At 39.8% G+C, this 15,526-nt stretch overlaps 1 protein-coding gene across 15 annotated transcripts in view; it reads right to left on the bottom strand.

Moving 5' to 3' along the window:
- The window catches only part of STXBP5 (syntaxin binding protein 5), a 1,512,194-nt gene that overhangs the window by 1,221,965 nt on the left and 274,703 nt on the right, over positions 1-15,526 (bottom strand). For all 15 annotated transcript variants that reach the window (XM_078649248.1, XM_078649254.1, XM_078649249.1 and 12 more), the window contains exon 3: positions 8,423-8,504. In XM_078649248.1, coding sequence (XP_078505374.1) covers positions 8,423-8,504 — 82 coding nt within the window. The remainder of the gene's footprint in view (positions 1-8,422; positions 8,505-15,526) is intronic.

Below are 15,526 nucleotides of genomic sequence, written 5' to 3'. Positions count from 1 at the left end.
GGTGTAATTCCATGCAGCAGTTCAGACTGTAGTTATGTTCCAAATCTCTATGGGAAATTTCATGAGAAAAAAGTGTTTTGGGACCACCCCTTTACACGGCCCCCGCTTCACGAATCAACTCAAAACTTTCCAGACAGCAGCTGAAATGAGTGGCAAACTAGTTTTGAAATCTTCGCGAAGATTCGTCAAATGGCGTCAAAGTTATCGGCAATACAAAAAACACTTTTCCACTGGAAATTAGGTACTAACTATGACAACCTACTGCGACCGCCAATAGGAAATATATATTTATATATTCAATGAAAATACCGAAGGGGACCAGGACGTTAAAGTTAGGAAATAGAATTTTAAAACACCTTAGAAATTCACTGAGAAAACAACGGTTATAGGGGCCTTATAGTTAGGCTTAGATTTTGCTTGCACAATAAATTCAGCATTTATAGCTACTTGAGCTAACTATAAGTTACACCCCTACAATGCACTGCTTATGACCTCACATATTACATCACTCATGACCTGGTCAGTGACAGTGATGCCATCTCCAATGACCTCACAGATAACATCAGCCAGTGACTGCAAGTGTTTCGTAATGTTTCTGAGAGTTAAAGATGTATAGATTTTCACACACATAAATATATGTATATATTATATAATTCACTGAAAAAAACATAGGTTTCACACACGTTATAGTTAGGAATTAGCATTTAAAAAACCTTAGAAATTCACTGAAAAAACCATAGGTTTCACACATGTTATAGTTAGCTGGACATTTCACTCATACAAAACCATTGAAATTCCCCTGTTATAGTTAATTCAGCTAACTATAACTCGCGCGCCCGCAATGCACTGCTGATGATGTCACATATTACATCACTCATGATATGGTCAGTGACATCACTCATGACATCTCAAATGACATCACTGATGACATCATCCAGTGAATGTATGTCTTTCCGAAAAATAAATATGTTTTATATATGTATATCTAAAGGTCGATGGAAGAAAAAATGTGTAAATAAGTGTCTAAATGGATTTTTTTTGTAAAAATGATTGTATAACTGACTTATTAAGTGTATCTTAGTGAATACATGTATTAGCGAGTAATGTTTAAATATGAAAATATCTGTATCAGTGTCTCACTTTGTGTAGAAGTGGCTGCATGGGTTGGTGACTAGCTACATGAGTGTCGATATGGGTTATTAGTTGGTTTTTAGAGTATCAGTATGAGTGTCTGTATGGTTTGGTGGGGGGTATTACTTACCGCATAGATGCATGAATGGGTGACCCAATGTTTGTATGTGTTTTGAAGACAGCATGTGTGCAGGACTGTATGGGTGGAGGAGTGTGTGTATGGGTGTGTTAGTGAGTGAATCACTGTCTCAATAGTATTTTTATGAGTAACTACATATGTGTTAAACTAGTATATGGGAGTATTGATGTATATAAGTGGGTATATGTGAGAGCGAGAGATTGTAAGAGTTCCTGTATAAATAAGTATGTGTTTCTATAAGTGATTGTTTAAGAGAGTAAGTATGTGTACGATTCTGTAGAAGTAAGTGTAGTGGTGGGTGCAAGTAAATGGATGTTTGATAGTTTATTTGCATGTGTGAGTTTGTGTGTGAGTAACTCTATAGATGAGTGTCCGTGTGTAATAAGATGTATAGGTGTATGAGTACATATGATGAGTGAGTACATGTAGGAGTGCCTATATAGAACTGTTAGTGAATGACTGGATGTGTATGTAGATTTTGGAATTACTGAATAGGTTGTTCTAACTGGAATTGGTAACTCCATTTTTTGAAAATTTTAGTTTCTATTTTTGAACGGGTGTATCAAGGTTTATATTACTCTGAGAGGAGGTCTGCCACTCTTTCACAAGGATGATGTCATCAGTGATGTCATGAGTGATGTCACTGGCCATGTCATGAGTGATGTAATATGTGACCTCATCAGCAGTGCTTTGCGGGCGCGTGAGTTATAGTTAGCTGAATTAACTCTAACGGGGGAATTTCAATGGTTTTGTATGAGTGAAATCTCCAGCTAACTATAACGTGTGAAACCTATGGTTTTTTCAGTGAATTTCTAAGGTTTTTTAAATGCTAATTCCTAACTATAACGTGTGTGAAACCTATGGTTTTTTCAGTGAATTTCTAAGGTTTTTTAAATGCTAATTTTTAACTATAACGTGGCAGAAACCTATGGTTATTTCAGTGAATTTCAAAGGTTTTGTAAATGATAATTTTTAAATATATTAATTGTTTTTTTATACTGATTTACTACATTATTTTAAACTATTTATTTTTAGATATTTTATTTTTGAAATTACATCACACATTTTTTATATAAATTGAAAAAAAATGTTTTTAAAAATATAGAACTTGTAATATTTATTTTTTGTATTTAATATTTTTATAATTTATATATATTTTATATAGCAGGCAATGATACCCTATGGAAGGAAATTCAAGTTACTGGTAAGTACAGTTAAATTTACTTTTCAGGAATAGTAGTGAGCTAGATTGGGGAATTCATTCCTCTTCAATCCTGAGGTCCCCTGTGAGCCAACTAGCCCACCAGGTACCTCCAGTATGACCAGGCAGCTGTGTTGCAGAGAGTCGTTCAAAGGGCATGCCCCCTTTTTACAGCACTCTGCAACACAGCTCCGTGGAGCTTACTTGAGATACCTGTTGGACTAGTTGCCCCTTAGGGGACCTCTGGATTGAACAGGAATTAATTCCCCAACTTAAAACGCGCCTCAGGGCATGTTTGCATTCACATCACCTCAAGCCCCGCCCCCTACCTTCACCACTGTGCTAACGCGCCCTGTAGAGTGTTCTAAGTTGGGGGATTAAGTCCCCTTGCATACTGGGGGTCCCTGAGGGCCAACTAGCCCACCGGGAACCTCCAGTATGCGCCAGGAGGCTGCGTTGCAGAGACGTGTAATGAGGCCACGCCCCTTTTTACACCTCTCTGCAACGCAGCCCCCGGGCGCGTTTGCAGAGGGGGGATTAAGTCCCCTTGCATACTGGGGGTCCCTGGGGGCCAACTAGCCCACCGGGAACCTCCAGTATGCGCCAGGAGGCTGGGTTACAGAGACGTGTAATGAGGCCAAGCCCCTTTTTACATCTCTCTGCAACGCAGCCCCCGGGCGCATTTGCAGAGGGGGAACTAATTCCCCTTGCATACTGGGGGTCCCTGGGGGCCAACTAGCCCACCAGGAATCTCCAGTATGCGCCAGGGGGCTGCATTGCACAGAGGTGTAATGAGGCCACGCCCCTTTTTACACCTCTCTGCAATGCAGCCCCGGGCGCGTTTGCAGAGGGGGAACCAATTCCCCTTGCATACTGTGGGTCCATGGGGGCCAACTAGCCCACCTGGAACCTACAGTATGCGCCAGGGGGCTGCATTGCTTTGCCCCTGGGGGTGGTGATCCCGGGCAGTGTGAGGGGGATTGGGCCCCCCCACACTTCTTTTTCACTATGCCCCCGGGATTTGGTCCCCCTGGGGGGTAATTTGAAACAAAGCAGACCGGGTTTTTTTTAAATAAATTGGGGGCCTTGGGGGTCCTTGTGGGACCACCTGAGCAGGTCTAGGGGGTCAAGCTGTTTCTACCCTGCCACCTTTTTGCGTTCTACACGTTTGTTTTTCTGCTTTCTTGTGCCTCGGTCTACCAAGCACAAGATGGCTGCCAACACTTCCTGGTTTGGAGTGTTCACAGCCAATGAGCATGCAGCTCGTACTCGGAAAGGTACGCGTACGGTACTCGTACCCCGCGATTTTTGTCAAAAAAAATAAATTTGGGGGGACCTTGGGGGTCCTTGTGGGATCCCCTGAGCAGGCCTAGGGGGTCAGGGTGATTCTACCCTGCCCCCTTGTTGCGTTCTACACGTTTGTTTTTCTGATTTCTTGTGCTTCACTCTACCGGGGCACAAGATGGCTGCCAACACTTTCTGGTTTGGAGTGTTGACAGGCAGTTGACAGCCAATTAACATTCAGCTCGTGCTTGGGAAGGTACAGAGTACAGTAAGCTTACAGTAAGCTTTCCGTACTCGCACCGTACTCATGCGTTACTCGTACCCCGCGATTTTGGTAAAAAAAAAAAAATATGGGGGGGCAGGGGCCTTGGGGGTCCTTGTGGGACCCCCCTGAGCATGCCTAGGGGGTCAGGTGTTTTAACCTGCCCCCTTTTTGCGTTCTACACGTTTGTTTTTCTGCTTTCTTGTGCCTCAGTCTACCGAGGCACAAGATGGCTGCCAACACTTTCTGGTTTGGAGTGTTGACAGGCAGTTGACAGCCAATTAGCATTCAGCTCGTGCTCGGGAAGGTACAGAGTTCAGTAAGCTTACTGTAAGCTTACAGTAAGCTCCTCTAGATATACTTATAATTTTACTTATGATTTTTTCACGAACTACTGAACGGATTTACACCAATCAATGAAAAAAGGGTTATCTGCGAACCGAACTCTACCTTTTTGCCAAATTTCGGTGTAATTCCGTTCAGGCTGTAGCCCTGCCCAAAGGTCCTATGGAAAATTGCATGGGGAAAACCCGTTTTGGGACACCCCTTTTTTCACGGCCCCCGCTTCACGAATCACCACCAAACTTTCAGGGAAGGAGTGGAACAGGCTATTTACTTGGAGAAATTCGCAAAGATTCGTCCACCGGCGCCAAAGTTATTCCAAATAGAATGTTGCAGATTTCCTATGTAAAGTAGGTTTTAACTATAACTACCTACTGGCGACCGCCAGTAGGTAATATATATATATATATATATATATATATATATATAATTTTGAACCAAACACTGTACGCCGCACTCAGGAACTGTAGTTAAACTAGTTTATTTAGCAAACTCCACAGCAAATTAGTCTGTCACACCGACGCGTTTCGGGATCGCCCCGAGAAATACGAGGATGAAGTACAACAGAGAAAACATAGAAAGTTCATTAGGGATGAGGCTGACTATAAACATGGGCGCATACTAACATTTTCCAAACGTTTTGACGCCTTAAAAAACAACTTTGCTAAAAAAAACATATCAGCCTCCAAGTGAACTTGGAAGCGAATCCGATGTTAGTGGCGGTGAAGGGGACACAACAACTGGCTACAAACACCCAACCAAATTGTCTTTTTTAGAGGAAATGCGCCTAGTGAACCTCGATCGGAACCTAACAAGAACGCAGGGTCAAGGGAGGGGAAGAGGCAGAGGCAGAGGATATGGAAAAAATACTAAAAGGTCTTCAGAAGCCGCCAAAGAACAAGGGGATCCAAAAACAACCGCAGCAGCCACAAGAAGACAGTACCCCTTGAGGAACAGGAACAAAAATCCATAGAAAAAGAAAACTTGATAATAAATCTGTCAAATTACACCTTAACACAAACGGAATGTCAGGTGTTGAATAAAGGATTAAGCTTCTGTCCCCAAACTGAACTTGAAAAACTTGAGAAACAGAGGAACACGAGATCTGAAAACATCTCAATAAAGGAAAATCTAGCAATACAATCACTGTCAAGAAACAACAATATAATAATAAAGCCCGCCGACAAAGGTGGAAACATCGTTATTCAAAACACCAATGACTATATTAAAGAAGCCCATCGCCAATTGGATGATGAGAGGAAGTATAGGAAACTAACATCAAATCCGATAAACATAGTGAAAAAAGAAATCAAAGATATGTTGGATGAATGGCATGAACAAAAACTACTAGACACTGAGGAACTCAAATACTTACGGAAGGAAAATCCGACTATACCGACAATCTATTTTTTGCCCAAAGTGCACAAGACCCTGATTGATCCACCGGGCAGACCAATAGTGTCCTCATGTGACTCCATATATGAAAATCTCATCTTATGTTGACCAATATTTAGCCCCAATAGTAAAAAATCTGAATTCATATATACAAGACACTGGCGATTTTTTACGAATACTTTCTAACATCACCTGGAATTCTTCATATTTATTGGTAACAATAGATGTTGTATCTCTATATACATCAATTGAACACTCAGTGGGACTCCATGCCTGTGCCTACTTCTTGAAACAAAGAAACATATCCCAATTGGAACACTCAGCCATGTTACTAACATTGATAAGTACGTGCTTAAATAACAACATCTTTTTCTTCAATCACAATGTATATCAACAACTGTGCGGATGTGCCATGGGCGTCTCCTTCTCCCCCAACTATGCCAACCTAACCATGGGTTGGTGGGAGAAGGAGATAGCCTGGGGACCAAACAACAACGAAGATTTAGAGAAAATAATGCTTTGGTCGAGATACATTGACAACCTTTTTCTTGTATGGAACGGTACAAAAAACGACTTTATGAAATATTTCTCAAAATTGAATGATAACCAAGTAGGATTGTCATTTACCTGCAACACAAGTAGAAGTAGAATCGACTATCTTGACATCACGGTATATGTCGAAAATGATTAAATTAACACCACGCTTTACAGAAAAACCACGGCCACCAACAGCATTTTACATGCGGAAAGCTTCCATCCAAAATCGGTGATAAGAAGCATTCCATTTGGAGAATTCATAAGAATGAAAAGAAACTGTTCCAAGGAAGAGGAAGCAAATGTAGAAATTTCCAAATGTGCATCCAGACTAAAATCGAGAGGATATAAAAAGAGAGACCTCAATAAAAACATGGAAAAGATCAAGAAAAAAACAAGATCGGAAATCTTAATGCAATCACCAAAAGCAATACAAAAGACCTATGAAGCACCTAGACTGATTTTGAATTACAGCAAGGAAGCACAAAAGATCAGAGGATGCGTACAAAAATATTGGCCCTTACTACACCAGGATTCTGATTTAAAAAGAATCTTAGGCAAAGAACCAAATATGACTTTTAGAAAAGTACCCTCACTAAAGGGCATGTTAGTGAAAAGTCATTTTGAAACTCCAAGCGAAACATCCACTAACTGGGTAGAAGAACAAAAGATTGGATTTAACAAATGTGGAAAGTGTAAGGCCTGTAAAATAGGGAAAAACAAGAAATCTTTCAGAGACCCGGAAGGGAGGCTAATTGAGAAAAACAAAAATAACTTGCACTACTCAATTTGTTGTGTATGTCATCCAATGTGATTGCGCTCAGATGTACATAGGAAGTACAATTTGTACTCTCAAAAAGAGAATACTAGAACATATAATCGCTGTAAAGAACAGAGATATGGTGTATGCCACAGCAAAACATTTACTTGAATGCCAAGGAGGAGATTGGAAGAAAATGTGCTTCTTTGGAATTGACAATATCAGAGAAAATGAAAGACTGGGTGATCGTAAATTAAAACTGAGACAACTTGAATCGAAGTACATTATCCGGATGAAAACCAAAATCCGGAGGGGGATGAACCTCGATGAGGAACTTTTTGTACATTTGTGATGAAGAATCTGTAATTTAAGGGAAATCAAAATTAGAACTCAAACCAAGATCTGAACGAATTTCTTTACACAATGAACTATAATGATGAAGTGTTTGTAATGACGAGGTGGGGGGGAGATTCGGCCCAGAAAGGATGATGTCACATGAAAATGTCTATAAGAGAAGAAATTATGGGTACTACACCCTAAATACAATATGATATTTTACATGAAGAAATGTGATGAATAGGCAAGCTATCCGATTGCACTAACAGAAACTCACGTACTGATTGCAATTAGGTACTGTACCCTTAATGTATGTGTATAAAAAACGAGCAGTGAGTGCAATCGTTGCGAAATAATGTGTAAGAAAATTCGACTTTGAATGTATATATATAACTGTCGCAAAAGGTGTCATTCTGCTTTATGTAAAAACATATTGACTACAAGTCCCAGAAGTCTAAGGGTAGTAGCATGTGACACAAAGCCTTTTAAGCAGAAATGAAAGTAGTGCCGCCCACCGTGAGATAGGGCGTGAGCCTGAAACGCGTCGGTGTGACAGACTGATTTGCTGTGGAGTTTGCTAAATAAACGAGTTTAACTACAGTTCCTGAGTGTGGCGTACAGTGTTTGGTTCAAAATAATTATTTGACCTTTGGTTGGTCTCACGCACGCACCCGCTGAAGAGCGCTCTAGCCCTAACCAACCAAATTTTTTGTTTTGCCAATAACTTTGGCGCCATTTGATGAATCTTCAGGACATTTTTAAAACGAGTATCCCCACCACCAGGGAATTCCATGATCGCTTCATAGTTCCTTATCTCGGACCATAGTGTTCTTGTGGACAGTTTAATCTGAGCATGCGTTCTAGAGGGTCTGAAGACTGAAGAAAGAGAAACAGTTTTTAGGGCTTTCAACAATGGCATCAAAGGGGGAAATTGTTGTTAGATACAGCACTCGTCAAACTAGATTGAATTGTTACACACCTGGCAATAAATAACAATCACACTTCAATGAAAAAGCATGTGATAAATGTGTTACGAACCTCATTTACCAGGAACTGTAGCTGGATAACAGCAGCAAGACTGTCATGCTGGCAGTAGCATTCGACTCCAGGACGACCGAATCTGATATTAATTAAGTCAGGGAACAAGTAACTCTTATGAAAATGTATAAAGGACGAAAAAGTTAGGAGCATCATTAATACGGTAAGGGATGAATAGCATGCATGCTTTCTGTTTGCAACAGCACAAATTCTCAAACACAGAAATGACAAGCTCTGCTAATGATTAGTATCTTGTGGAAAAAAGCAACACAAAACCAGAACCCTATGAACTTTTGTCGGCATGTATATTTTAGCTTTAAATATAGCACAATATTTGCTTCAAGAGGTCACCATCATAAATCGGTAATGTATGGATTAAACAACTGTAGCAAACAAGAAAAAATAATTTATGTTAAAGGTTTTGTCTTATGTTAAAGCTTTTGTTACTAGTGTTCCTAATCTTACTGGCATGGCAGTAAACAAGCAAGACATGCGGATTTGAATGCAAAGGGCTCGTTTCACACGTTACATGAAAAAGTAGGCAATCCATGTTTTACGGATTTCTTCACTTTTAGAATATATTTCTTTTTTTATAGGATCCATAAAAATCAAATGGGAGTACTTAAAGACATCTACGAAACTCTTTTGACGTTGAGGAGTACTTATACAACATCTCTCTTAATCAAGAGGATGGTCCACAATTCTGCCCCCCTGGTCTTTTTCCAGGGTGTTGGAGGCTAGAGGGCTGGTTTCCGAGCAGGATGGATTGACACTTAAAGGAGCACCCTCACGCAAATTCTAGTCACAGCCTCCTGCAGGGTGGGACCGGACTGAACATTTTTGCCAGGGCTGAATTTGGTTTCTAGTCAGACGTTGCAACCCATCAGTAAATATAAAGCAGAAATTGGCATTTTCACATGCATCAAGATTTCGGGGCTCTGATTCACAAAAACGAGTGAAATTACTCCATCTGAACAAGCTTTTATCCTTTTTGGAAATCCACAAAACAGGTGTAATAACACAACTTGGCAGCCAACGAAGGTGCAGGATTCCAGGCATACTATTGCACATCATGTGATTTTTAGGTCGAGCCATATTGTAGTAGGGCAGATGTGGAAGTGCTGTAGAAGCACCACCCATATTTTTCATTGGCTGGCGTCATCGTCCATAGTAAATGCTGGCTTCCAATTGATAATGAGGCTTCTTAGTCCCGCCTGGTTACCGCCCTGTCTCCTTTTGTGACTGTTTTATTATAAACAAAGGGAGGAGGACCCCGCACAGACTGATTAGGGACTGGGGGGAAATATGAGTGTCAAAAAGAAAAAGTCCCAATTAAAGAAATGGACTTCAGAGGATGTATCCAGCGTTCAGTAAAGGTACTGAAAAAGTCTAACTATAGACAGCATGCCAGATAAATGGGCGGGAAAGGCAAAGATACAACAGAACATCGGGGACAATAATTCCACAATAGCAAATACTAGAAGCTATGACAATATCTGAGACATATCACAAAACTTGTTTGGTAAAAAACTCTTGTTTCAAATTTATTCACATAATCAAAATTACACAATCAATAATCATTCATATAAGTATTTATAAAAAACAATTAAAAAACATGTTCAATAGGACAAATATACTTCATAAAATTTATACACAAAAAATTTTTTTTTAAAATTGAAAAGAATCACAAGGGTCGACGCGGCGTTTCGGTTTTTCTTATAGAACACCTTCTTCAGGACAGATTCTAAACAGTTAAGAAACATAGAGTTACCATCCATTTGATATCTTAATGTATCATTTGACAACACTGTCTCAGTTATCCCATTGTTCTCACATTTCACATATCTGATTGTCACATCTCTTTTTTTTTTTTTTTTTTTAAAAAAACAACCATACTCGTTTTTCTATAATTTGCCCAAATCGAACAACACTTCATTTTTTACATCAAGGAATTGTTACTTACATCGTATATTATACTCAGCCCCCGTCAATACTCAATTTTTATGCATGCTACGAAACTACACAATTTAACTATGTTTGCCTTTCCCTTGGAATTCTCTATTCCAATGCTGTTACTACGCAATCATTTGCATTTTATGCCTTATCTAATGTGGGCATACCTTTTTCCAGAGGAGTAAGAGTGGCTCTACTGGAGGGTAGTGCTTGGCCCCAAGTAGTTTCCAAGGGTTTTCTCGATGAATGAAAGATTTTTCACGATCTGCCGTGTTCAATTAGCAACTGTGATTAATCTGGAATAAGATATTTATTTTTAGGTGACCATCTTTTGGTGTTCTTAATTTGCATTTTTATTTCTGGTTTTTAATAAATCCCAGAAGGACATTCAAGTAACTTCATACCTCTTTCCTTTGGGTATTAAGCCAATATTTATTCCATAGCCCTCTGTATTTATAGGCAGGCTTCAGGAAGTCTTAATCAATGGGTTTCTCGATGAGAGACAAGAGTCACGATCTGCCGTGTACAATTAGCAAATGTGCTAGATCTAAAAAAAGATAGTTCTGTTTACATCACCATCTTTTAGAATTATTAATTTTTGTACCTAGTTTATAACATCTCAGGGAAACAATCACCTAATTCCATACCTCTTTTATTTGGATATTGGGCCAATGTTCATTCCATAGCCATCTGTATTTCTAGGCGGACTTCAAGAAGTTTATGTGGACCTATAGAAATAGATATTCTCCTTAATATGTATATTCCCAGGGCCCATCCTACATTTAATAATAATAGACATTCGCGCCATTGACCTTATACCTTTTGGTCTGCTATGTTCTTCCTGGGGGTTGCTGCCAGGAGGAGCCACCGTATTACTGGGATGGTTTTAATCTGAAAGATTTAATTAATCACTCAATTATACACTCTTTACATCACTCCTATTCACTATGGTCATATTGCCACACAGGAGGTCCCTTACCCAGTGTTTAGGGATTCATGCGCCGTCTTTTGACTTGATCCTCTTGGTTACCATTGAAGATCACCGGCCAACGTGTTGCATTACTGGGTATAGTCACGTGAATATATAGATTTCTGTGGATGTATAATACAAATATTGTTGGTAGGGAATCTTTCTTGATATCCTCTATTTGTTTCTTACTTATCCTATTTGTTGTCGACTTGATATATGTATCATTAGCAGTACTTTACTTGTCTTCATGTGTACATTTATACCCATAGGCACATTTTGCTGTTAGTTCTAGTTCCTATTCGTTCCTCTACCCATTATAAGTACCCTTATTCCTAATTCTGTATGTCCCTGAGTTAGGCTAATCTTTTCTCTCTCATTCTTACCTATTTTGATGTAGTCGGCCTCCCTGCTCCTGATTCCTGACAGCCCGTCGCCTCTGGTCGATTTCCAGAAAGTAAAATGAATTGCCGCTTTGTTTCCCGGTTTAAATATCTGCCGCGCTCTGATTGTGCGTTTGTTTTACCTAACCCGATTGGCTGCCATGTTGATTCTCCTAGAGACTGTTACTAGGGTGGGCATACGGCATTCCTCTCATCCGCGTATTGGCCCATGTCAATCACGTCGTACGAGCTCATTGGGGGAAACAGCAAAATGCGTTTCCAAGGTGATTTCCCTCCCCGCCTTCTATGCACGCTCATTGGGGGAAACAGCAAAATGCGTTTCCATGGCGATTTCCCTCCCCGCCTTCTATGCAAGGTTACGAGTTGCACTTTCTACCGCGAATTGGTTCCCGCTATTCCTGTGATTGGATGAGGGAACTTTATGCGTTTCTATGGTGATTTTCGCTCGTGTTCTTCAATGCACGGCTAGCGAGTGAATCGATATATTTACCATGTCGATTCCCATTGGTTAAGACTACCAATGCATTCCTACAGTAGTAAAAGCTCGTATTTTTCCTCATGCGCCTAATATTGTGAAAAAAGCTACTTACTCTATTCTATCAGTTGTTATATTATATTCTATTCAATATTTAAAACCCCACCTTTTTTATATCTCAGCGTTTTATCTAAATGAGTTGCCCTACATCGATGCCACACAGGTTATGTCTTGCTGGGGTTAATTAAAATTACCATACCCATTGTGAGAATTTATTCTATGTTCATTTTGTAGATTGCCTAAAGTTATTTAAGACATACCGGGGAAAAAAGATTTTTTGTATTCTAAGTCTCCGGGGACTCACAAGTTCAGATTCTAATTTTCTCCTCGAAGGCTGGTCGGTTTACTTGATAATTTTCTCCCAGTCCTCTCTTGAATTAAGACCCGTTCTCACACTGTTGAGGGTAGACATGTAGAATTGTTCTCTTTTCTTCCTTTTGTCATTATAGTTGCCTCCTCTTTTACTGACTGTTATCCTCTCTAATCCACACCATTTTAGGTCCTCAAGACCATGGCCGGCTGCCTTCCAATGTTCAGTGAGAGGTGCTCCTGTTTTGTTTGTTCTGAGGGCAGAACGGTGTTCATTTAAACGGAGCCTGATTTCCCTTGATGTCTCTCCCACATAGGACTTCTGACAGGGACATTGGATCAGATAAATTGCATTTTTGGTCCTACAGTTTATAAAGCTTTTAATATTTACAGATCTATCGTTGACTATGATTTTATTGCCTTTGATGATACTTGTGCAATTCACACAACCCATACACGGATGTGTCCCTGTGGGTAAAGGGTTGCCATCAATTGTTGTTTGTGAAGTTTTCGGAGTGTCCCTGTATGTATGCACAAGGGAGTTCCGAATCGTTTTGTTTCTCCTAAATGAGAACATAGGCTTTGGAATAGGGACGTCAGTTTTGTCCGCTATCAGTGACCAATTTCTATTGATAATGTTTTTGACTTGGTGACTGATCTGTGAGAAATTCGTGACAAACATAATTGGTTGTGGACCTTTTTGACTTTCCTCTTTTGGTTCGAAAAAATTTTCTCTGTTAAAATATTTCGCACGTTTATAGGCGTGCCTCACCATCCTTTTGGGATAGCCCCTCTCTAGGAATTTTGCTTTCAAGGTTGTTGCATGTCTATCATAGTCTGACATTGATGTACAGTTTCTTCTTAACCGAAGAAATTGTCCATAAGGAATATTGTTCTTCTGCGATGCTGGATGGTTGCTATCGAAGTGTAGCATACTGTTCCTATCCGTGGGCTTCGTATATAATTCAACAGTAAGATGGCCCTCAGTTTCTTTGATCATGATATCCAGAAATTCCACACAGTTCTTACTCATGTGTGAGGTAAATTTAAGATTGACATCACCTAAATTGAGCCAGATTAGAAAGTCATTCAGAGTCTCCATGTCTCCGGTCCATATGAAGAATATGTCGTCTATATACCGGCCCCATTCCGAGATGTTTTCATAGAATGGGGCGGTTCCGTTATAGATGTGTTTCTCTTCAAATTTCGAGACATATAGGCAGGCCAGGCTCGGCGCACAGGTAGCCCCCATGCTGGTCCCCTTTGTTTGCCTGAATAGTTCGTCCTTGTACATAAAGATATTATTTTTGAGTATCAAAACTATACATTCCAGGATAAATACTTGGTGGTCTGTTATATCCTGATAATTGTTACACAAAATTTCTTCCATGATTGCCATAGTATCGTCCTGAGGAATATTAGTGTATAGCGCTTCGATGTCCAAAGTCACTAACACTTGAGTTTCTGGATTGAAAGCCAATCCTTCTACCTTTGCAATCATAGATGTTGTGTCCTTGATGTAAGCTTTTTGTTTCTGCACCAAGGGTTGTAGAAAGACTTCCACGTACTTGCTTAAGGGCTCAGTAAGTGATCCTATACAGGATACTATGGGTCTCATGGGGGGGTCAGAAGTATCTTTATGGATCTTCGGGAGACCGTATAGTGCTGGAATTAAGGGGTCCGTGTTCAACATAAATGCAAACTCATCTTCACATATGATGTCTTCATCTTTTGCTAATGTAAGCATTCTTCGTATGTCATCCTTCAAGCTCTCCCACTCTTCCCTGTTTGATTTCTGATAGTGTGACCTATTATTTAGAAGTTTCAGCATTCTGTTGTCGTAATCTGTACTATCCATAATGACTACACTCCCTCCTTTGTCCGCTGGTTTTATTGTTAAAGTTACATTACTTTCAAGTGCTTTTAATGCCTTTTGCTCTTCTTTGGTTACATTTGAAGGTGTCCAGGTTTTTTGTTTAATTAGACTTTCTACACTTTTATCTACAGACCTCTCAAAAGCTTCCACATCTTTATGCACCATATTGATTGATGGAGTCCAAGTTGATTTGTTTTTCAAACCTGATTTATTTTCTTTTGGGAGCTTATCTTTCCCATCAAAAAAGATTTGTAGTCTTACTTTTCTGAAGAAGTGTTGTAAATCCCTCTCAAGAGCATACCTATCTACAGATGAACAAATAGCGTATCCTAAGCCCCTTTCAAATAGTTTAGTCTCTGTGGCTGATAGTTGATACTTAGAAAGATTTACTACTGCTCCTCTTTGGGAGTTCACTAATCCCATTGTTTCTGACTTCTGGTTCGTGGACGTTGAGGGTGTTGGGCTTGTACATATTGGGGTTGATGGTTGTAATTGTTTCGGCCTCTCCCTCTCCCTCGTTGTTGTCCAAATGTTTGGTTTCGTTTCTCTAAAAAAGACAAACCTTCTTTCAGAATTGGTTGTTGTTGTTGTTTACTCATATCCCCGTTTCTGTTCTTTTCATTAGTTGATTCACCATCTGAGTCTGTACTTGTGTATGATGAATCAAAAAACCTAACCCTTTTCCTGGGTTGATTTCTGGGTTGGTTCTGCCACTGTCTCCGGGATTGGAAATGCTCCCTAGGTCGCTCGTAAAAATCTTTTTGCAGATAGGGATACACGAATTCAGGGTTGTAATTTTCAATATCCTTTTTCAGTTTATTGCTTTTCTTTTTAATCAGGTAATCTTTGTATCCAGCTACATCGTTTTGAATCTCCTCTAGTTTGGCTTTCGCATCCTCTAATGCTGTGCTTTGCTGTAATTGGGTCTTCTTGAAGTCCGCCTAGAAATACAGATGGCTATGGAATGAACATTGGCCCAATATCCAAATAAAAGAGGTATGGAATTAGGTGATTGTTTCCCTGAGATGTTATAAACTAGGTACAAAAATTAATAATTCTA

This window comes from Lissotriton helveticus, chromosome 6 (genome assembly GCF_964261635.1).
Source record: "Lissotriton helveticus chromosome 6, aLisHel1.1, whole genome shotgun sequence".
NCBI classification, from domain to species: Eukaryota; Metazoa; Chordata; class Amphibia; order Caudata; family Salamandridae; genus Lissotriton; species Lissotriton helveticus.
This window is presented reverse-complemented; position numbering and strand designations above follow the sequence as displayed.